Below are 24,733 nucleotides of genomic sequence, written 5' to 3' on the forward strand. Positions count from 1 at the left end.
CTTAGTAACAGGGTTAGACCATGTGAAGAAGTTTAAGGAATGATAAAATTCTCTTGCCATTTTTGAAAAACTTCACATAAATTTTTTTTGTTCGTACAGGTATGTCAAATAAAAGTACACGTATGTCAAATAAAAATACCAGAGCTATTGAAAGCTACATTAGTGAGAAACTTTCCAATCGAAATCTCATACTTTTAATATTATGTTCTCAATACATAAATTCAGCAAACAATTTGTTTGAAAATAAAAAGCGGAAGTCGTTGAAGAGGTTCATCAGTCACGTATGCAAACAGTTACAACAAATTTTCATCAATCAATGACTGTTTTCGGGAAGAAAACTCACCTTCAAGCTTGGACAGGGTACAGGGGTTACTGTCGATCAGTGCCAACTGGAAATGCTGTAGGGAAAGAACAGAAAAAACATCAATATGTGAAACACATGGATGTAAACCACATGGATATACAACATATAGATGTATAACACATGTATAGTCTGTAGGCACAGATCATGTTTAGAAGAGGCACTGTGTATCCTTCAAGAACTTGCACATCTAGGTGTGCGTGTACTCTAGGTGTACGTGTACTCGTGTAGGTAGAAAAAAAAATGTTTTAACAGTTTTTCTATCAACACAGAAGTTCCAGAATAAGAAAAGGGCATTTTGAGACCTAAAAAGGCACATTCTCAGCTAACAATGGCATTGAGCATCATTCAAGAAAATTCAATATTCCTACAAGTAGTTATATCAGGTTCGTATATCATAGAATATTGGAGTTTTGTTTCTTATAGACACAACAAATGCATCTTGGAAAATGAGAAGAATTCAGTTTTTAAGTTTTAGAGTGGTGTGTTATGCAATCTTATGTTTTACCTATTATGCAATTGTGGTTTAAGTTCTAAGGGCTACAATTTTTAAGGTGTTACAGACCTTACAAGGAGGGCATGCTAAGCAAGGAATGTAGACATTGCATCTAATTATAACTTACTCTCACAAGAAAAGAGGCATCAATTTTGTAATTGAGGTTCAAATTCTTAGAGCTCCTTCAGCAATTTTTTTCCAAGAGGATTCAAAGCTCTAGAAGATTTTAAGAAAAGAAGCTATGGGATCTTACGAATCAAGAAAACATGTTACAACAAGTTTTCAATGCAAAGAATGCTGACACCATCAGTTCTTGCTGTAATCATTCTTTGTACAAGAGTCTAAAGAAAAGTTCGTTCTCTTTGAACCTCTCAGCAAAATCCCCCCCTTTCTAACCTCCTAATGAGAAAATCCCTAAATAATATCCCAGACTGCACCTGGACCCTGACCTCTGACCTGACCTTGACATGAGCAGTATTAGCTCCCAGCTTGTCTCCATACTTTCGCTTTTGTCCCAGCACTTTCCCTTTTTGGGCTGTCTGCCCCCATGTCGTTTGTCAGAGGCTGACAAGAAGAGGGCAGAGTCATTTGTTTTGTCAGGGGACAAGCCACTAATGATGATGGCAGGGGATTGTAATGTAAGGGGACAGTACATCGGTAATGAGGACACGGGTGTCTCTGAAGAGGATTTTTCCAAATAAGGACAAATATCCATAGTGTACATGAATTGGTTGTTCACAATGAAGAAAAGGCTTGCAACTTAACCTTCTATGGAGTAAGGGCCTTCTAGTCGTCACAACCGTTTCATTTCAGAGATAGAAACATAAAACTGCAGTCTCGAGTGAACCTCGTTACATGAAAAATTATTTAGGAACCTTTGTTTCATATTATTTCTAACAAGCTTTGACATAATACTGATCCACAAGACAGCACTTCCACAGTTCTCTCAACAAAAAAAAAATGAAACAGTCAACAAACAGCTCTATTATATACAACAGCCAGAGAAGTCTCCATGTACAGTGGACCGATCCACAACCACAAAAACACACTGATCGTATACCTCTTGTTCAGTGTTGCCCATCTTTGTATCGCATAAGTATTTCCTGACGATTCTCCAAAAAAGCTTCTGAATTCTTTGAAACGAAGCCTTTGCTGACAAATCAACTGTCTGTCTCCCGATTTCTGCCTGGAGTCACAACAACTATAAAACAGCCAAGGAAGTCTCCATGTACATTACACCAATTCACAACCACAAAACACACTGATCGTATACCTCTTGTTCAGTGTTGCCCATCTTTGTATCACTCAAGTATTTCTTGATGAAAGAAGAAAGCTTCTGAATTCTTAGCCTTTGCTGAGAAATCAACTGTCTGTCTCCCGATTTCAGCCTGAAGTCGCGAACAACTACCACTGCATGCAGCACAGATCTCTCGCACGGAACCCAGAACCTGAGTCGTAGTTGTGAGCGCGCTACAGGCATATATACTGCCTCCTTACCCTGTCTCCTTTCCTTATAAGGCATCTACGCATGTTTAAGACCTGTCTGGTGTGTGTGTTGATGAATATGCGTACTGGGCTGACGTCACATCCACTATCAACCCACGAAAGTCTTGGCTATCTTCCCAGAGAGAACATCCACAGCTATAAATAAACTCCACTTCAAAACTGCTGTAGGATTTGTCAGCCGCTCCAGGCAAGGTGGATGGAGAGCCCTGATTGGCTGCGACATCTGTGACACACGGTTGTCGTGACAACCATCAGGAGTGCTTATATAAGCCCTCGACAGTCTCACTTAACTGGGTTCAACCGCTGGTTTTGAAACTCAAGCGGATATAGCCTTAAAAGGGTACACGTTTTTAAGGACTTTGAAAGGCTTGCCTTCGTGGTTTGCGAGCGGCTAGCGTGAATGTGCTCACTCTTAAATGCTTGAATATGGCTGATGAAAGCTGATGAGTCGGTTATGAGAGTGTGGAGAAGTCTCATAAGGTGGAGAAAGCTGACTGACGCAGGTCTCTGAGGGCATTAACCATAACGATGATGTAAATACGATCGCTTGTAGGCTGTCAAAGATGTTATGTGCATTGCGAACACCATAGGTTTTAAAGAGAAGTCCTGAGTATTGCAAGTATTACAAGCATGATGTAAATGAGATCTCTTGTAGGCTGTCAAAGACTAAGCATTCAGTCAGTTTTTAAAGTAATATTATGCTCAATGCGAACACCGTACGGAGGTTAAGCAAGAATTGATGTAAATGAGATCAGATGCGGGACAACAAAGACCATGATTTGGTCAGGGCTTTTTTGAAAACGTTCATTCATGGAATCTACCTCGTCACTGACGTTATGAGCATTGCGAACACCGGAGGTTTAAAGAAATACATTGAGGGCAAGAATTGCAATCATGACGTAAATGTGATCAAACGCGGGCCATCAAAGGCCATAATGTCGTCAGGGCTGTTTTGAAAAGGTTAATCCATCGAAACCACCTCGTCAGACGTTATGCGTATTGCGAACACCGAAGGTTTAAAGAAATATACCGAGAGCAAGCATTACAAGCATGATTTAAATGTGATCAAACGCAAGCCCCCAAAGACCATGATTTTGTCGGGGCTGTCTTGAAATGGTTAATCCATCGAAACCATCTCGACACAGATACGGGGAAAGTTGTGTAACGGGTAAAGGAATGAATCGAGACGTCATCATCGCTGGTGGTGACGACAGTGGAACGTAATATTGCAATGACCAATCTAACGTGTGTTACACAATTTAAGGTGGATTCTAAGAATCTATGTGGATCTTTTGTGGCTTGTACCGACTGGTTTACTGTTGATTTACTTCAGTTAGAAGTCATTTAGGTTGCCAATACACACACACCTGCCTGAGCTTATAAAATCTGGTCACTCAAGACAGGATTCTAAATACTTGTGCCCATGGGAAAGTTATCAAAGGAACCACCAAAAGCATTTGCCACTTGTACAGCTTTGAGTGTACTTCAACAATTTCACTGATTTTTTAAATTTCTAAACTCTTTTTATCATTTTTCAGTTCAAGATGAAGAATTTTCACAGTGCTGCAGAATCTAGAAATAAATCGCAGCTTTGCCCTCTGATAAACTCTAACATGGGCACCACATGGGTGATCCAGGTTCAAGGTTTGACCTCTACCCTCATATAACCCATAATACCCTGCATCTTTAGTTCTTGGAAAGGCGCCATGTTTGTTCTATGCTGGAGGTCAGAGGTCGCTTGTTTTTAAGGCATCATTATCCACTGATAGGGCACAAGTGGGGCCAGCTTTATCTCTGGTGGCTTTGGCTGGGGTGGATCAAACACTGGTTTGTGTTTTCTTCTCAAGGAAAATATGACGGAGTGAATAAATGATTGTAAGAATGAATGTATAAATAAAGCTTTATCTTTGGTTACTTAGGCTGGGTGAGATCAAACACTGGTGCATATTTTCTGCAGTACGAGAGGAGGAGGGAGTGAATAAATCTCTACAACCGAATGAAAAACGGATATTTACTTGGACATTTCAAGTGACATTCAACACTCTTCTTCAGTGTCACTAGTGATGGATGTCACTTGGAATGTCCTGAAGTAAATGTCTGTTTTTTATCCAGTTGTAGAGATTGAATTGTATTTCAATGTTGTTTACCTGGATGTCTAACATTCATAAACGTAAATAAATGATTGTTTGTACGAATGAATATTTCGAAAGAAAGGGACAATTTGCACTTTGAACGTTTTCAACTTTGAAGCCACTCAAAATTCCTTGCTTCCTGCACTAATATACATACATACATACAAACATACATATTCATACTCTTAATATCTTGTATCAAAATAAAATTATTTTTAAGACTTGGCTCCTCAAATTTTTGTATGAAAAATAATTTGATGTTCTTCAAAATGTTGTAATGTATTGCCAAAGTGAACACAGTACTTCTTGTATGTATGTGGTACCAAAAATATCATTTTAACTGAAACACAAATTATTGCATTAAAAAGGCCTAATCACCCAAAGCAAATGAGATCAGGCAAAAATCAACACAGGTTGCAAATTAGCCCAAATGACCTTTGAACCGTCATTGTTTCCTTGACACAAATGCTCTAATTATATGCAAATGAGCTCATTAGTCAGAATGGTTTTAGCTGGTCCCTGCAGACCCCTGCTTTCATGCATTTGCAGGTAAAAGAAACAAAGGAATTACAAAAGAAAGATTTGCTGATTATCTTGTCTACCTTGCTATCAAAATACAGGACAGGTAGGACTGAATAAGGAATGAATACACATTCAACAGTCAACCCTGGGCTATCTCCAGGATCCATCTTTCCATCCCAGGATGAAAAAAATTACCTCACCCATCTTAAAAAATCTGAATTGCATGACATGAAACTGCTGAGAATGTATTTTTTGCAAGTTTAAATCAACACATCAATGATAAAAATGGACAATGTGGGCTCACAAACAATGAGTGAAACAGAAAAAAATCTAAGCTTCAGACAGCCCTGGTTCAACTCAGTTCAACCCTGCATATTGTAAATATGATACACGAAAGGTCACACAGATCTATATCCTACAAGGTTCTTAAAAAAAAATCAAAAAAAAAAATCATGGGAGATCTAGATGAAAGCAGAGACTGGGAGGAATATAAGATTACGTCTTTACTTGAAATTATGTGTACCAAATTGTATAGACTTTCCACCCAGACATTCACAGACATATCAACAATGATCTGACAGTTTTTGATTTATGTACAAAATATGACATCCGCATATAAATACTTGAAATGTTCCACATCATTCTACATATTGGCTGTCCAATGCATAGTTATATTCAGTCTCTCACTCTTAGAATTACACAATGTTCTAATACATAAGCACAGATGCAAGAACAATTGAGAGAGGACAATAATTTCTAAAATATGGTTAAATGTGCTATCTATTTCCTTTATTATGTTATTTTTTCATTTACAATAAACAAGCATGTCTGACTTCTTGTTTCATCAAACAAAATGCGAGACTACAAATGTCTGACCCCAATGACATTTATTGATTCTGAATATAATCATGTTCCACAGCTAACCCAGAAAACGTAGACAAGGACCCAGAAACGTAGACACAGACCCAAAAGCTTGAGCACACACCCAACTTACAACATTAGACTATAAATGCAGAAATATTGGACACATTTCAAGCTTTTGGATCTTCTAAATGTTCTCTATTTTCCTTGCAAAATTGAAACACGTGTCTCAAAAACCCTTAGTAGTTACGTAACCAAGACATTGAGGTTTTTAGTATCACTATAAGGTTGTGATTTAGCAGATTGTCGCTACGCGGGGCGACCAAAGCTCACGCCGAAACACCACAACCTGTGGATTTACACATCGACGAAGGTTAGATATCTAATGTAGAACATTACGCGTTACAAAACAAATCAAGCAACTCAATAAAATTCCAGTCACTGATGAAAGAAACAGTCGATACTATCTGAAATGTCAAGAATTCACCCAGCTCCTTGATTGATATTTTGTATGACTTATATTCTGAGGACTGTCCTGTACCACAGTTGAAAGGACAAAAACTACAGTATGAACGTAGCAAAACAAATCAAGCAAACAGGTAAATTTTCTGTCACTGATGAAACATAGTGGATTGAAAAGTGTTAAGAATTCACCCAGTTCTTCGATAAGATTTTGTATTACGACCTGCATTCGGAGGATTTGCTCTACACCACACCACACCACAAAACTACAGTATGAACGTAGCTAAGGATAGACTTAAGCTGTGGTAAGACTGGTCCTAATCACAACCACATCCCTGATTGCCCAGGAAGACATCTGGGGCAAGGTGTGAAAACTAGCACCTCTATTAGACGCATTTTGTGTTATGCAAAAGTGGTCAGACCATGTTGGGGGTTCAGACAACTACAAAATGCACTAGTCAGGTTACCTCCCAATCTACAACACTGTACAACTTGAAAAAGGCAAGCTGATCATATGAAAAATACTGCAAACATTCAGTTCCAAAGACTACAAATTTTACCTGAATAACTCAGTCAATCTGATAGACCAAAGAGGTTGAAAAGAGGATATGTAACAAGTAATTATGTTATCAACCATACCAGTATCCTGAAATTTTGAAAACATGATTTTGCTGCCCCACCAAACACACACAGAGAACAACCTACAGCAAGAAAACAAGCTTATATGCCTGACAAATATCGCCAGCAATGGAGCACACACACAACTCTATTGAGAGAAGAACCACACAACAAAGACCTGCAGAATTTTCCCTGCAGCAATTTTGCCCAGAGAAGATGAGCCGAGCCGCGCGATGAATATGGCCCTTGTGTCAGCCCCGTTTTACAACACCCCCAAACCTAATTACATGCAATAGCTGCCGGCATGCCGCAGACATGTCTCCTTTTGTGATGCACCCAAAAACCAAACCCGCTCCCCGACCTGATTCCCTTCCGCAAACACCCACAACATGCAGCCGAAAAGCCCCGAATAACCTCCTCTCTCTACTGCATTGTGTTTTAAAAAATCTAGGGCAAGCTACTGCTAGCACAAGCCGTGTGGGGATAAACAAAGGGGCGTTGTAAATAAAATAAAAAAAGAAGAGAAGACACCCTCCCCTTACACAACGCCTGCTTGTTCTGAATACATACATACCTCCTAGTCTAACAGCTGCACAGTCAGTACAGCATACACACCCGCCTCCCAGTCGGTCTCCTCACAAAAGGCAAGCACCAAAATAATTTCCCGATGAGGTAGCGATGAGGGTTGTGGGGATAGCACCAAGGGTTGGGGGCTCGAAGCCCGCGCGGAGTCAGCTGCCTAGTGGAGGTACATGGAAGCGACGGGCTGCGAGCCCTGGAAAATGGCTGGGAGAGCCTGGCAGACCCCTCAGCTGGGTTGTCCTGAGAAGATTTATTCGGGTGGGTATCCCAGGGGACACTGCTGGGCCTACTGTGTGTGGAAGGGCCTGGGAGAGTCCACTGGGGTAATTTATGCGGGGGGAGGCAGGGTGGGGTCTGAGGGGACGATGCATGATAAAGCAGTAACCATTTAATGAGGTAAGAATTATTCCTTCATAGCAGCATATGCAAGCAGGGCTGTCTGTAGGACCCAGCACACTGTCCTAAAGTCGAAATTTGCTTGCTGAGGTGGACAAATTTTTTTTAAATCTGAATATTCGTGACATGAAAATGATGAAAATATATGCTTGCAGTGACAAATTTTGACAACATAGACTCAAATAATTGGTGCTACGGATAAAAATCTGAAGCTTTGGGCAGCCCCGTTGAGTGATATGATTTTGATACAGCCCCCAGTTTTTTTTAAAAAAGCCAGACAAGAGTACTGTGTCATCCCTAGTCATTTTGATCTGCAGACACATTTAATGACACGCACGGAATTCAAACTGACGGCTTGCTTTGAGTTTGATTCAATATTCATTATGAAGATGCAACATCCTCCATACAAATTACTGCTAATGCTGGATCGTACCATTATTGCTGACTGCATCACATATGGGGGTCAACTCTTCTAACATCCATGAAAAAAGGGTTGCAATCTTTATGCATCTAAAGCCTTTGAGTGAACATAGTACATTCTAGTAACCACGTGCAAGATGACGTGTGATATTCAAAATCTGATGGTCATTTAGGCGCAGTAGACATCAACCAAAGAACTATCCCTTTACACAGAGCTAGCCCCCTACACCCTATGACATTTTTTTATCTACCTTACCATACACAGCTATTACTTTGATTCAGAATAAGTCGATGGAAGTGATCCTAACTTAATTTATAGTACACACAGTCACTTGTATTGAGATCAAAAAGGAATCAAGTAAGCTAACTGTAAATCGTGATCTAGAATGTAACAGTGAGTCAAACTGCAAACTGGATTGTCGAGCAAGTTAGTAAGCAAATAACCATTACATTTATAAGCGCATATAGATATCAAAAATACCTGCACAGCTAACATTTTACCTGCACTAATCTGTATGTACCCAGTACATGGACCAGTGCAGGTTAGGTACAGGTAGACATCAGAAATATCTGTACAGCTCCAATTTTACCTGCACTAAACTATATATACCCAGTACATGGAGTGATGGACCAGTGCAGGTAGACATCAGAAACACTTGGTACCTGTAAAGCTCCAATTCTACCTGTAATAACCTGCATATATGCAGATTGTATTTCGGGCCTTGGTACTGGTAGTGGTATGGAAACGCTTTTATTTTTACAGATGAATAAATACTTCTAGAACCTCCCCAAAATGTCTCAAAAAGGTACGCTCCAAACGAAAACCTGTCAACATTCCTTTACTTTAGACTCAGGCCGGCCATCTGTTGAGCACAAGTGTGACCTTGTGATACTGTAGAGGTCATCCCTCTATTTACTCACAAGTCAGAACACCATCTGACCTCCGACCTCTCCTGTCAGGTCCCATAATGCACCCTAAAAGCGACAAGTTACCAGCGTTTCCTTCTGTTTAGATGAAAAAAATTGTTTTCAACCAGAAAATGATGGTATCAGCTGAGATGACCGAACCTTTAGCTTTTATTTTTTTTTATTTTCAAGCAATAAAAATTGAATCTGACTCTACTTGTTACCTGAAACTATACCATGATACAGACTTTCAATTCAGACTGTTACCATTCCATATTTAGACTTTGGGTCACTTCAACATGATAAGGATTAGAGGACTGAACAAAAGCTTGTTGGTAAGCGCTTTATTCTGTGTACGGATATAAGGTTTCAAAATTGTAACATAATGTTACCATTCCAGTTTAACATATATTCTTTTAAAATCAAGAATCACCTGATAAAAAAAACAGGGTGTCCTGATTTGGAGCGCTGTTTCCCTCTCCTGCTAAGGATTGTGGACAGAAGGTTTACCCATCATCCCCCATCAAGGTCAAAAGGTCAGCAGGTTAAATATTTAGACTGGCTGAAGTAGGTCAGCCATCAGCACATGACCTTTGGCCACACTAATTTATTTTTCTGGTTCTGGGACATTTCAGCTCATTTTAAGGGTCAAGCAAGAAGGTGAGATAAAAACGGGACACTTAGAGGAAAGCTGACATACGAGCACTCCCTTACTTTAGATCCTCTGCATATATTATAGACGTGTGAATAGATTATAATAGAAGCTACCTATCTGACATGGAACTTCTAAAGAATCAGTAGAGAAGATGAATGAGTGAAGACTAGGATGCTAGAGGCCTAGATATCTTTAAACACTGCTTATAGCTAGCTAGGTGTGCAAAGGCACCAGTGACCAAGGCCTATCACTGCTGTAGAAGGGGGGAGGGGGGCAGGTTGCTAAGCTATGACCTCTGTATGAACTCCAGTTGAACCCTGTGGTTCCAGTTTAACTCCTGTGTGCTTCAAGTTCCAGACAGACTTTCTGAATCAGAAATACAGAGAGCAGAAGTCACCAGTGCCATGGAAGGGGGAGGAGGACAGTCCACTAAACTGTGACCTCTATACAACTTCAGTTGAAGAACAACCCTGTGTTTCAAGTCTAACTCTTGTGTGGTTCAAGTTCTAGATGCAAAAAAGACTTTCCAAACCAAAAGTACTGGCAAAATAACTGCTGTAGAAGGGGGAGGGGGGCAGGTTGCTAAGCTATGACCTCTGTATGAACTCCAGTTGAACCCTGTGGTTCCAGTTTAACTCCTGTGTGCTGATCTGATGGGGACCACTTTCATCTTCTAATCCCATCATCCATCACTGCTAGGGAGTCTTTCATTGGACCCTTCCACTGGTAAATATGGCAGTGATAAAATAATAACATGGTTTGGGGCAATGGTCACTTCTGACCTACTAATTTAAGTTACTTGTAATGGCTTTTTCACTTTTTCAAAATTTCTGACACAAGGCACAAAAATCATTTCACTGAACCTATCCTATTTCATTGGTAAAAACTTGGATAAAATAATAATTGGGGTTTAGGTTGCTTATCACTTGTAAGATCCAAAAATTACCCTCAAAAGACGTTTCACAGTCCGATACTAAAACAAATCATTGGGCTCAATGTTCAAGATTCTTGGCCTTGATCACTATATCAAAATATCAAATTGGTTTTATACACTGCAGTCTGAAATGGTCAGTGCATCTATGACCTAGTTTACATTTACTAGTCACTTGCACACAGCCAAAATTTTAAACAAATTTCAGCTCAACTATCACCAGCTTGAGCATTTGTATGAACTTGCCCTCCATGCAAAGTGGAGTAGAGCAGAGTAGTGTGGACTCAAAAAGGAAGAGAGAAACAAAGATTGAATTATTCCAGCCCCCCTCTCTACATAATAAGCTGCTCCATCTCTCCCTGTACTCCCCAGTCTTCCATCTTATGCCTGTCACCTCTCTGATTGTTGCGGGCCACACTAATAACACAGACACACACTCAGGACTCCGGCCAGCTGGACACTGGGCTTTCAGGTTGGACATTGCATAACGTACAGCCATATGCTGGCCACTTTGGTGACACTTATGAAACAGAAAATAGAATCAGATGTGAAAGAGTTATGTAAAGTTCAGTTAAAAGTTCATCCAAAAATACAAAATTACCGCTGGGATTCCGGACCTGCCATTACATGATGTACAGTCATATGCTGGCCACTTTGGTGACACTTATGAAACGGAAAATAGAGTCAGATGAGATGGAAGACTTAATACAAGTCATGTAGAGTTCAGTTCAGTTAAACTTAATCTATTCATCATACAAAATTACCACTGGACACTGGGCTTTCATGCTGGACATTGCATGACATACTGCCATATGCTGGCCACTTTGGTGACACTTATGAAACAGAAAATAGAATCATATGTGATGAAAGAGTCATGTAGAGTTCAGTTAAAAGTTCATCCATGGATCATACAAAATTACCACTGGGCTTTCAGATCTGCCATCGCATAACATACAGTTATATGCTAGGATTTCGGGTTACTTATGAAACAGAATCAGATAGAAGATTTACAGTTATATAGTGTTCAGTTCAGTCCATCCATTTATCATACCAAATTATGAAATTGTTGCAGTACCAAGGAAAGCCACCAGGAGGTTAAAAACCTAACAATGTCAAGAATGACAAGACCTGACATTCTACCAAACTTGACAACGATCCACAGTAATCGTCTTTGACTGCGCTGTTCAACAACAATCACCCAAACACTACCTAAAAGTAGCCTTATTGTCTGAGTTAGAATTCAAGAATCGAATAAGACAAACATATAACAGACCCAGATAGTTATAGAGATTCCACTAAAAAAATGTCTCAGTAAAGATAGTTCAGTGGACCAGAGCAAGTAGCTCAATCCACAGAAATAATCTCCTGTCAAAGTTTGACGGATCAGTTTAATGTATGTTATCACCCTGTTGGGGGTATAACGAAAAAGAGAATAGGATAAACAGTGTTCTCACCAGGCCTTTTCAGCATAGCGGGCCGATACGCTGTGGGCTGGAAAAATGACGCTGTAAAAAGCCCGCTACGCTGTATTTTCACCCAGCGTAGCGGCAAAAAAATGGGGGAAAACTGGAAAAATACCGTAGTAAAAATGCGAAAGCACGTGCCAAGCACGCGCCTCCGCTGTTTCAGGAAGTTTCAGCTCGAAGGGAGGTGTTTTATAGCACCCCGCGTACCGCTATCTCGCAGCCCCCACCCAGGACCGCCCCTTGCGCGGCGTGCGTTCTGTACTGTAAACAGAGAACCGGCACAAAACTTGTAAAAAGTTTCGGTTCAAGTCCGGTTAAAATCGGAACGGCAAGAAACGCTTCTTGGACTTGCACAAAAATAGCACTTGTATACATTCCCTTTTATGTTGCAGTATATTTGTAAATCATCTAAAACCTTCCAAAGATCGAGAAATTTGCGTTGAGAAATGACGAAAACATCGTGCGTGCATGCAGGCAGCTAGCGGTAATGGCGGCGAAAACATCGTAAAATCTCGCAAAAAATTCTCGCGAGATCTGATGCGTCTCTGTGACGTCAGGGGAAGTTAGCGATCTCATTGGTTTAGGATAAACAACAGCAACGACCGCCATTTTTAGAGCAAATTTTACCGTATTTTACCCCGAAAATTTCTGCCGTTTTGGAGATTTTGCGGGCCCAAAACTCATATCAAAAGGAAGCAAAGGTATTCTTGTTGTTTTTACGTCCGACACTTCTTATGTGAACGCATTATTCGTCCGCCGATCGCGAACTTGAAAGTCGGCCGGGGATTCCTCGTGCCGAGCACATGTTTCTGCGTGTTTTGTTCTGTTTACGATGAAAAAAAATACGATGGAAACAGAGACTGTCAAAGTTGTTTATCTAGAAAAAGTTGGTGGCAAACCGGACAATATTTATGAGTACTGTTGAGCTGAGTAAAGTTTGTTGTTCATGAGTTTTTAGTTGTCTTTGATGCTTTGACTCAAAGTATCGTTACGTCAAACTGCTACAATTATCGTAGATATGCCCCTAAAAACTGATACAATAAGCCTTCTGAATAGCCTAAAATGCAAGAGCTTCCGGGGGGCTTCGCCCCCCTGGGGCCCCCCACCGGGGCTCTGCCCCTGGACCCCGCCGGGGGCCTTCGGCGGCCCCCGAACCCCTGCCCTGACGCTGTGAAAAAATCCTGGTGAGAACACTGATAAACATATAACAAACCAAGATAGCTATATATATAATCATCTGGTGTATTTTGCCAGCCAGTAGGTACCCCAAGTATGAGTAATGAGGCTGTTTAACGTGGTCGAGGCACCTCCTCGAGCACGGGACCCCCGTTTTACGTCCCTCCCGGAAGACGATTTCGTGGAAAACTTCGTGATAGAGATTCCACTAAAAGAATTTCTCAGTAAAGATAAGTCCAGTGGACCAGAGCAAGTGGCTCAATCCACAGCAATAATCTCCTGTCACAGGTTTGATTGATTACTTTAATCCATGTCATCACAGTGCTACCTGTTGATTGGGTCCTCCTATCAATCTTGTCCGGTTGCCACGGTAATTTGATTTGATTCTCCAGCTGACTACAGCCTCAGGGGTCAGTCTGGGGTCGCGACCTTTTGGCTTGGTGCCAGGTGGTCAGATTCATGACCTCTGACCTCCACAAACTCAAAACACAAACACAAACACAAACATAGACTTTGCTCAATCCTTACTTAGCTTTTGGCAAAATACTCACAAAATGGTTGAAGCAAAAAAAGGCAGGTGCTATGCGCAAAGGCAAAAGACAAAACCTTTTGCCCAGACCAACTCGGTTAAAATGTGCAAATGCATAATAAAAAACTTAAAAATGCAAACAGACATGAAGCTATTTCCTTGTGAGTTAAACCACTAGGTAATTGCCATGCTTTTATTGGTTGACCTGATAGTAGTTCTAATAGACAGTGAGGATAGGTCTATTCTGTACATCTATCACATGGTAAAAATCCCTTCCTGATGTTAATGGTTAGGCCCCTGAATTTAAGAGACCCTCCCTGATGTTAGTGGTTGGTCCCCTGTATTAAGGAGGCACTCCAGTCTACACAGCATCCTAAAAAGATGAACAAATGCTCCAGAAGAGACAGGAGGTTACTTAGTATTCTGCCAAGGTAGGAAGTATGTCTGGGCAGGAGAAACCACCTGCTAAATGCAATATGCAAAAAAACTAAAAAGCTTGGGAGAAAATTAACAACTGCGATTGTATGCCCTCTTAAAAATTCATTCTTATTTCTTATAATTTCGAGATTCAATTCCAGAAATATTCCATCAAAAAGTCGCCCAAAGCCTATGAATACGAAAACTGAAAAGAACGATTGAAAAACTGAAAATCCCATTATTGTAACCTCGAAATCAAACATTAACGGCTGGATTTTGAAGTTATGAACAACGATTCAGCAGTATTCATCGAATTTACACCAATTTTCAGAATGCCAGTACACCCTGATTTGATACGTAACGGTTTGCCCCTAAGTGGCAGAGACATGGTAGCTTCCACCCTGATCTATCTTATTCTCAGCTCCCTTCAAATTTTTCATTCCCTTGAAAGCATTTTCAGAAAGCCATTTGGCTAATATAAAATATTAAAAGGAGGATGTCCAAAATCTTTTTTTCATTTCATTAATAATTGTATCCTCAAAAAAAAAAATTGCAAGAATCACTGACAATGCCCCGCCCAGGAATAAACTATACATTCACTGATTCAGGTAGACATTATGATATGCAATGCAGGTAAATGATGGCCAGAATATTAAAAAAAAATCACCAAAGCAGTTAATTCAACTGAGATAAACTGCAATGTTTTACTAATATAGTAATTATCTGTCTGATTTCTCCTACAAATATCAATTTTTGAAAAAAAAAAGGGCCACGCCCACAAAAGCCAAACCTTATGAATGGAAATACATTTTTACCCTTTCCATGCTGAGGTAGCACTCAAATACTATTCAGGATAACGTCACATTTCCATACAGGGGCATAGCAGGACTGTTGAGTTTGTGGAAATATAAAATAGAATTGTATATATGTAAAAAATATACACAAATAATGCCCACGACAATTCTCTTTACGTTGTGTGTAGTTTGGTGTATTTTATATCTATCTTTTGCTCCTGAAAGCTGTCCGACCAGGCCATGGTTTGGAAATGTGAAATAGACCTTGTTAGGTTACCAGTAGAAAAAAGATTTATAGTATATTTTATGTTTATTCAAGCACACGCGTTATAAAACCATTCAAAATGTGATCCGAACAACCATTAAGTCCCCTCTCCCAATAATGGTCTCATCTACCAGCCTAAGGAGATTTGCTACAAAAGCTTCGAGTCATTTGTCACATGGAGTTATGTAAATCCTACTATCAAGGTAAAATGAGCTAGATCTATCCACTTGAATATGTTACAATAAGAACTCAGTTTCTTATGCAATTAGTATGGACTTGCAGCCTTGAAATACTATGCATTGCTGCTTTTTGCTATGGGCTTTGATCTGAATCGTCATTGAAAATTTGTCTTTTTTTTCATCAAATTGCAAAAAGCGAATATTTCTTTGCAATTTCAAAATTTTCCCTACAAATACAATAATCAAACCAGAAAATTTGCTTGGAGAGATTTTTACCATCTACCTGATTTATTATTAGAAAAATTGTACTCTTTTGCAAAATTGCAAATATTTTTTCTGCAATTTCAAAAACCAACCCTCACATATGCTTAATTATGAAAAGCCTGCATTCTTTCACAAATTTAAATTACAAATTGCTTATATTTTTCTTAGCAATTTCAAACATTTCTTGGAAAAAAACCCAAATCTGCCAAGAGATTTATAACACATATACAGCACCACCTTTATGTATCATCATCAAGGGTCAATAACATGTAATGCCACTTATTCTGATCCACCAATAAAATATTGGTTGCAGAGGTGGAGAATGGTCTCCGTGGTGATACCATGGCGATACAGAACCTCATCTCATTACTTTTCTCCTGGGGGTCAGACTGAGGGCGGGCAGGTTCAATGCAGTTAACTGTTTTACAGGCAAGATTTTTGTGGAAAGAAAACAGGAGAAATTACCAAGTCAAATTTCCACTAAGCCAACTTCTATTTTCAATATTTGGCCAAATGCTACAAATACAGCAAAAAAGTTCTAAATTTACCAACCATAGCAGTAAAAATAGGTATACTATACTACCGTATATTCTCGAATAAAGTACGCACCCCAATTAAAGTACGCACCCCTGATTTTGGACAAGTCTTAGACAGATCTTTGGGACTGAAAGGTAAAATGGAAAAACTCAAATAAAGTACGCACCCCTTCTCCACCAATTTTGAACAGACCTTTAACTGGATAAATTCAAATTTATGATGTTTCCCCCCGGTTATTTTGCATAAGATAACCTGGAGAATTGCCTACTGCAATTATAAAAATCACTGTGAACTGGTAGAAGAAATCAGGAAAAACCAGTTGTACAAGTCAAAGTCACTTACTCAAAAGGATTGTATGCAAATGCCAATCTTATGTAAATCATGTTTAGACAATTTCTTTGTTTCATGTTTAGACAACTACAAGACAACAACAATGTGCATGTTTTGAAAAATTACTAGAAGTGTAGCTCCACTTTGCTTTATTTTAGGCTTTTTTTACCATTTCTCTGTGCAGTGACCTCAAATAAAGTACGCACCCCAACTTTGGCAACAACTTGTAGCACCTTTTCAATTTTGAAAAGTTAAAAAAGTGCGTACTTTATTCGAGAATATACGGTAGTGGTAATCATAATAATAGAAGTTATCAAAAAATTAAAAGATAACATGATAATAATAATAATAGTAGTGATCTTAAAAAATCAAATAAAAGTACCCATTGACTATGATAAGGTACAACAAATGAAAATAGCAAATTCACACATAACCTGTTCCCCCCTTTAACAACAATGGTACATCCCATCTCTTCACCTGTCCACACACCTGTCTTACCTGTATGAAGACACAAGGAACTCCTCCCAAGGACTGAAGAAACCTTCTTCCCTTCTCAAGAACAACTCAAGACTGTGACTTTGAACTTGAAACCTTTCCCCTTCTCAAGAAAAAACTCAAGACTGTGACTTTGAACTTGAGAGCTGCGATTACTCAGCCTCACAAGACAAGGAAGAGAAACTCAACACTAAAAACAGTTACTCAAGGTTTCCACAGGAACTGGTGAGTGGGACTCCCCCACAGTATCCCACGCACTTGGCTTTGACCCTAGGTGACCTGGTGGCTTTCACTAATACAAAAAGGCTATCTAAGGGGAAAACATGGGGATGGGAAGGTGCTTTTTTTACATAGGTTCAGCTTAGCCTTTTAACTAAAATCTTGACTCTTAACTCCAATGCTGAAGAGGAAAATATGGGACATACTGTGTATACCATCACTTCCTGCCATATATACTACTGCGCACAAAAGGAAGCTAACAAAAATAGAACATTCAACAAAAACATCCAATGGTAGCTAGTATGAAGCTACTATTCTGATTATAGCATAACGTACATCTATGTGCAGTGTATACAACTTCATTGTACTTGGGAAATCCCCTAGCCTCTACCAGGCTCCACAGGTCACTGGATAGACAGAAAACAGTTTGATGGCATGTTTTCTGTCTTATTTGGCCAATTTCTACTATTTTTCCAGCAACCTGTGGAGCCTGGTAGAGGCTAGAAATTCCCGGCTGTTGTTGACAATCACAATGAACAGACACAACTATCCGGGGTTAAGGAAGCAGTGACATATCATCAGTAAACTTTCCATCCACAGAGCTGCAAAAACCATGACTAAAACTACACCTACTCACTCACTAGCACAAGTTCTCTGGGAAGGAAATGTCAAGTTTTAATGGTGCAAAACACCAGAAGCAAGGCAAAGTAGATGAATCATCTACAAGGATGTTTGTTATAGAATCTGATGGAAGAAACCTGATGATGATGGCTGTATCTCAAAATAAACTTGTGGAAAGAACCATACTGAGACTTGAAGCATTGAACAAGAAGGACTTGTAGAATCTGAAGGAAAAAAAAACAACTAGCTGTGTCTCAAAATAAACTCTGGGAAAGAACCTTTCTGTGTCTGAAAACATTGTACAAGAAGAACTTGCGTAGAATCTGACGTAAGAAACCTAGCTGTGTCCCAAAATAAACTCTGGGAAAGAACCTTACTGAGTCTTGAAACATTGTACAAGAAGAACTCGCGTAGAATATGACGCAAGAAACCTTGCTGTGTCTCAAAATTAACTCTGGGAAAGAACCATACTGTGTCTTTAAACACTGTACAAATCCAGGAACAGTGACTACGTCATATTGGAGAAATCATGGGAAGAAACCTTGCTGTGTCTTATTACAAGGGAAGACGTAACTGTTTCTTTTCTTGTGCACCAAAGACAAGTGACTGTGTCTAAGAAAAGCAGGGAGAAGGAACATTTTACATGCATTTTGAATGTAGAAACTTCTGTATAATTCTCTTCAGAGTCTTGCCAAAAACATTAGGTAGGTTTCAGAGTTTGCAATTATAAAATGGTAAACATTGCAAACAATTTCTAAGCTCATTTTCAGCAGAATCATTTTGGATGATTTTAACAGGACAGAAAGTGCCATGTACATCGGCTACATGTGGCGTCGAGAAGCAGAACTCCAGTTAAAAGCTCTGAGGAAGATGATGTCTGACAGCCATCGAAACGTCAGCAGGTGAGAGAAACTGGTTGTGTAAGAGAAAATTCCTATGTCCTAGGACAGAAAGCTGTTGCTATCATTATCAAACAGTTTTGAGACCAACCAATCTCCTTGGCAAGGGCAATAACACTCGACTGAAGCACTGGACTGGAAAAACACTGGACAACAGTTGGAGTGCCAGGATTCATTTGGAGAGTCCCAAACAATAACTCAACTACATAAGTGGTGTTGTCCCATGCTGTAGCTAATAGAACAGCAGGGTCCAATTCTTTGTGGGACATTGTATAAGATTTTGATGTCATTGAATTTTCAAGCAAGTTGGGACAAGACACTGACAAGGACCTTACACAACCTTTCATGTAACAAGAATTTGGGCAACATGTTCTACAAAGAATCCCCTTACATAGTTTGGGATCACACATTTATCGCACTAAGTATGTGACTGGACCCTAACCCAACAGACTGGAAAACTCCTGCACATTGTGTGTAACTCCTAATGTTCAATTATGTTGTCTCCTCCTGGTTTCATGGGAGTTTTATGTCCAGAAAACAAAACCTACAAACAGCAGAAAAATCTGTTGGGAAGACTTTTGTGTCATTCTGGTCACAAATCAACCAACAAAGACAGACGACAACGTATGTCTGCACTTTTTCAGAGAGTAAATTTTGTCTCAGATGCAAGTCCATTTTCTGAATTTCAACATCAGGGCTCGAAATATCACCTACGCGCAGGTAAAATTGGAGCTGTGCAGGTATTTCTAGTGTCTACCTGCACTGGTCCATGTACTGCACTGGTCTATGTACTGGGTTTTATACACAAATGTCACATGACGTAGGTGTATATGGATTGTTATTAGGTGCATTGAGTCTGACTGTCACAACCTATGGTGTATAAAATAAAAATAACAATGGACTGATTGAATGGTTCATGAAATATTTTAGTATGATCCATACTTCCTAAACTCAGAGTGGTGCAGGTAAGAGTTGTCTGGTGCAGGTCATTTTCAATGTTGCCTGCACCAGTGCAGGAATGCAGGAAAAAGTACTGTAAATGCATTTAAGTTCGCGGGGATTTAATTTCGCGGTAGCAGGAAAATGGACTTTTCGCGGTGGTTTTAATTTCGCTGTAGCACCATGCACTGTAGTCTCTTACTGTTATGGAAAAATGTTCGCGGTGGTTTTAAATTCGCGGTGAAGCGGCCGCCGCGAAAACCGCGAACATTAATCCACCGCGAACATTTCTGCATTTACAGTATTTCGAGCCCTGAAACCACAGCAACTACTATGGACCACCGGACTAGAAAAAGCCAGCCCAGCCTAGCACAGTCCCTCCAGCCATGTAATGTAGGTCGCCTGCTGGTTTCATGTGTGTTTTATGTTCGTCCCTAATGATTATTGCACCCCAAAGGAAACAACTGTCTGGTCTGTATGCAAATCTGCACAAGTTTTTCCACCACACACACACATGCATTTTTTTATGTTTTTTTCCTAATCCGGCAAAAACCAACAATCTTAGATTTAACGGCTAGAAGTTTACGTTATCTACAACATTACTGGTAAGATAAACTGAGAGAGTGATCGAGTTGTAGCATTGTCAGTTGTGTCCTCTATTAACACTGTTATCAACAGTTTTATGGCCTTGTAATCTTACACGTGGCAATACACATTTTGATTAGATCAAACTTGAAATATTACATCGAACATACCAAGAAAACAATTGAATACGCCCTTCATACTCCACATATCATCTTTAGTCGTAATGTAAAAACTGTTGCAAACTCCCTCCAAAGTTACGAAAGATACAAAACTTCCCATCTCAGTGTGATACAAATGAAACATGTTGCAAACTGCATGTAACACAAAGGTTTTACTACACAAACTTGTTGCCTAACGTTTCCGTCGGGAAATCGCTACTTTCCTACCGGAAAAGACGTTTAGTTCTCGAGTCACTAAACAAGAAAAGTGTTTGTCACATGTCTGGTGTCACAATGAGAATGCAAGTTGACAAAATACTTTATCTCTTTGTGCAGTAATCCTAATTTTTCTTCTTTGTGTAAAACTAAGGACTTGGACATACAGAAAGGTTGGGTTTCCATGGTGATAGATTACGGCTGCTACAAATCAGCTGCTATGCTTTGTGCAGACCTTATATGGCATCGTTCAGACCATGACTAGATACAGAGGGTCCAGGCAGGTTTTTCTGGAAAAATCAGTCCTTGGAAGGAATGAAGGGCCAGATGAATGCAAATTTCTTTTATAGTAGTAGAAATAGAAATAAAATGTTGGCATGTGGGTTGAGATTTTTGCTATGGAATTGTACAAATAATTTGACCGTCCTTGGAAGGAACAGAGTGAATTGAAGAAAGACCCCTGACTTTAGGACAGAACAAGAAAATAATGTTTCACAGAAGGGTCTAGATAATTCTCTACGAAAATTGGTTATGCACTGGTTTCTAGACATTTTACTTGACAACAGGTTGTCTTTAGATTCTGATATCATCATTTCCGCAATGCCAAGAGTCTGGAATGTTGATGCAAGAAAACCGCATTCACCACTTTCCAAGACAAAAGTTCCTGAGAACTGTTTCTTGCCAGACTTACCTAGTAAGAAGCAGTCTGAGTTCTCGAAGGATACACAAATATGTTACACAAACTCGAGATGTCTCAAATACACAATGAACATTCAAAATATCACCACACATGTAGGCTTTCAAAAAGGAAGACATAATGGTAGAGTTCAATGTGACAGGTGCCAACATACAAAAAAACAGTGTGGTATCGAGGTATTCTAAAATCCATTATATCGAGAAATCAAGTTGTGATTTAGGCCCTCTTTTTACTGGTGTGCAATCGAAGAGTGCGTGGTGTGACCAAAATTGGATTTGTGTACCTCTTGATTACATAAACAGATTTTGATGCACGACACAACATCTTTACGAAAATGTTCTTTATCCATAAAATTCATGTACAGGTGATTGTCTTGTACAGGTGTTTGGCTTGTACAGGTGTTTGGCTTGTACAGGTGTTTGGCTTGTACAGGTGTTTGCCTTACCTTTAGACTTGACTCGTAGTCGGAGTTGATTTTGCACATCAACCCGAGACGCAGGTGGACCTCGTTGGCCTGCGCGAAGCTTGCATCAATGTACAGCAACTGCTGAAACGCTTTGATCGCCCTGGAGAAAATAAAAAATAAACAGCATGTAAGCTTTACGAGACATAAACTAACATGTCTTACAACTGTGAATCGCTTTGGTCACCCTGGAAAAAATAAAAACAAACAGCATGTAAGCTTTACGTGATGTAAAATGACATGTCGCACAACTGTGAAACACTTTGATCGCCCTGGAAAATACGCAGAAGGAAACAGGCAAGTTTTACACAGAAGCTTGCGTTGATATACTATTGTACAACAAATGCTGAAACGTTTTGATAAATCAGAAAGAGAAAGGTAAGTCTTATACAGAGGAAACAATGCTTTCATCGCCCTGAAAAACATACAGCAAAAAAAGGCACATTTTACACAACGTTAACTGGAATTGTCATACATCAACGCTGTGATCACCAAGAAAAACAGAGGAAACATAGCTAACATTTCACTTGAACTTGTAGGCTGAATTTTACACACACATTAAGAAACAACTCATACACATGTGTAAAACACACACACACACACACACACACACGTACGTACACATACGAACACACGCATTTACACTAGCACCGAATACAGTGTCAAGAGCAAAAAGACTTCCTTTATAATTCTCAAAGTCTTACCATATCAACGTTCAATACTACCGGCAACGTAATTCAAGATCACACACCTAGGCTCTACTACTTCCGTACATTTGCTTAAATTTTGTGCCAAGGATATAGAAGGATTCTTTTACACACCACAAGTAACACTATCTGCTTGTTGTACACTTACACATGTACCCGCGGCTTAATGCAGGTGTCTTACGACTTACGTGTGTGTGTGCTCTGAGATTCTACCCTTTTCTACCATTCGAAACCCAATGAGTAACATTGTTATACCAGCAGAAATGGCGTGACGTCACAAACAGGCCTTATTTGGGCTACCGACGTCGCCTTATACGTCTCCAGCCAGCGATACCTTTAGTGGCCGCACGCTATCTTACGGGGAACCCCTTTCTGACGTGCTTGCTACATATTCATGAGCTGGTTTAAAACCACGTCAGAGTCTTGGATCACTGCCCTGTTGTGTAGGTATTAGCTCAAGAGCTGGCACTAAACCTGCCGGCCTTATATGGGCAGGTCCCTTTTGTAGCGAGCGGTGCATGTAGCGTTAACGTTGCCTTTGCTACAACAAGGTCTTCAACAACACTGGCAAAATGATTGACATCATCACTAGCTTCTTCGTTTCTTACTTATCCTGGACTTAACCTTAAAAGGCAAATTCTTTTATGAGCTTTGTTAAATCCTTTCACATTGTATTGTATGATGCTTTCAACAGGTATACATGTTTAACATATATAATATATGTTTTAAAAAAGGAGACTGAGAAACTTTTTATCTTTCTACTCACTCATGAATGGATACTACATGATCATTTCCCCCAAATTATATCCAGTTGCTTGAATAACCGCCATTTGGCAAGTCTTATTACCTGGTATTCTTACCTTCATCAACAGACCTAAACAACGGCCCCTAAAAAGTTTTGTTTTCCAAAATTTTCACTTCTACCATCCCTGGATAATTATTTCTTTCCACTCCTGAAGATACCCTTTGAGTCCTGAGAACTCCTGAAAATCCCTGTTAATCATTAATGGTTTTTCCCCTCTCCAGGAGACTCCATTGCCTTAGGAGGGGTTGTTACCCTGGTTCTGGGGACAAGTCCCATCAGCAATGATCAAGGCCACACAAGCAGAACCATCAGAAATATTTACTGTGCAGACAAACTAAAGGGACAGGCACACATACTACTACTACTACACAAGTCAGGGCTCAAAATACCACCCGCACATGCAGGTCAGTGCAGATAAAATTGGAGCTGTGCTGGTATTTCTGGTGTCTACCTGCACTGGTCTATGTGCTATGATGTAGGTGCACGTGGATTGTTCTAAGCTGCATTGACTGTTCCCACCTATAAAGTATAAAAGAAAAAAGAAATAGCAATGGTTCTTGATCAATTTTGGTATGATCCGTACTTCCTAAATTCAGAGTGGTGCAGGTAAAATTTGTCTGGTGCAGGTATGCAGAAAAAAGTATTTCAAGCCCTGAGGATGATCAAGGCCACACAAGCTGCCTCATCAGAGATATTTACTGTGCAAACTATAGGGACAGGCACACATACAGACACAAGTCTCCTAGACAAAGGGTAAAGGAACTCCCATAGCCTTTTTTATGGCCCAAACTAGTAAGGGCAGTGGATAATGTGTCTGGGGCACTGTATTGGAAGTTGAAGCCTATCCCTCTCCTTCCACTGCTTTTTACCTCCCCAACTGAAGTCAGGTACTCTGTTCTTCACATGCAGCCTCATCAGAAATATTTACTGTGCAGACAAATTAAAGGGACAGGCACACATACTACTACACAAGACAAGTGTCCTAGAAAAAGGTAAAAGGACCCATTGCCTTTTTTATGGCCCAATCTAGTATGGGCAGTGAGTAGTGTCTAGGCTAATCTCCAAGCAGATCCTACAGTGGCATAAGATAGAACCAAACTGGCCAAGGATTGTAGTCAGGATTG

The 24,733-nt window shown here is 39.8% G+C and overlaps 1 protein-coding gene across 10 annotated transcripts in view; it reads right to left on the reverse strand.

Moving 5' to 3' along the window:
• LOC118426912 (histone demethylase UTY-like) overlaps positions 1–24,733 on the reverse strand; it is an 89,320-nt gene that overhangs the window by 24,918 nt on the left and 39,669 nt on the right. For 9 of the 10 annotated variants that reach the window (XR_004832490.1, XR_004832489.1, XR_004832488.1 and 6 more), the window contains exons 6-7: positions 22,080–22,200; positions 344–398 (exon numbers count right to left, since the gene is read on the reverse strand). Coding sequence is in view for 6 of the 10 variants with exons in the window: in XM_035836524.1 (XP_035692417.1) it covers positions 344–398; positions 22,080–22,200 (176 nt within the window). In the remaining 4 variants the exon portion in view is untranslated. Of the gene's footprint in view, positions 1–343; positions 399–7,532; positions 7,804–22,079; positions 22,201–24,733 lie in introns of those variants that run through there. The other variant, XM_035836527.1, reaches the window with a different exon arrangement.

This window comes from Branchiostoma floridae, chromosome 12 (assembly GCF_000003815.2).
Source record: "Branchiostoma floridae strain S238N-H82 chromosome 12, Bfl_VNyyK, whole genome shotgun sequence".
Taxonomy (NCBI): domain Eukaryota; kingdom Metazoa; phylum Chordata; class Leptocardii; order Amphioxiformes; family Branchiostomatidae; genus Branchiostoma; species Branchiostoma floridae.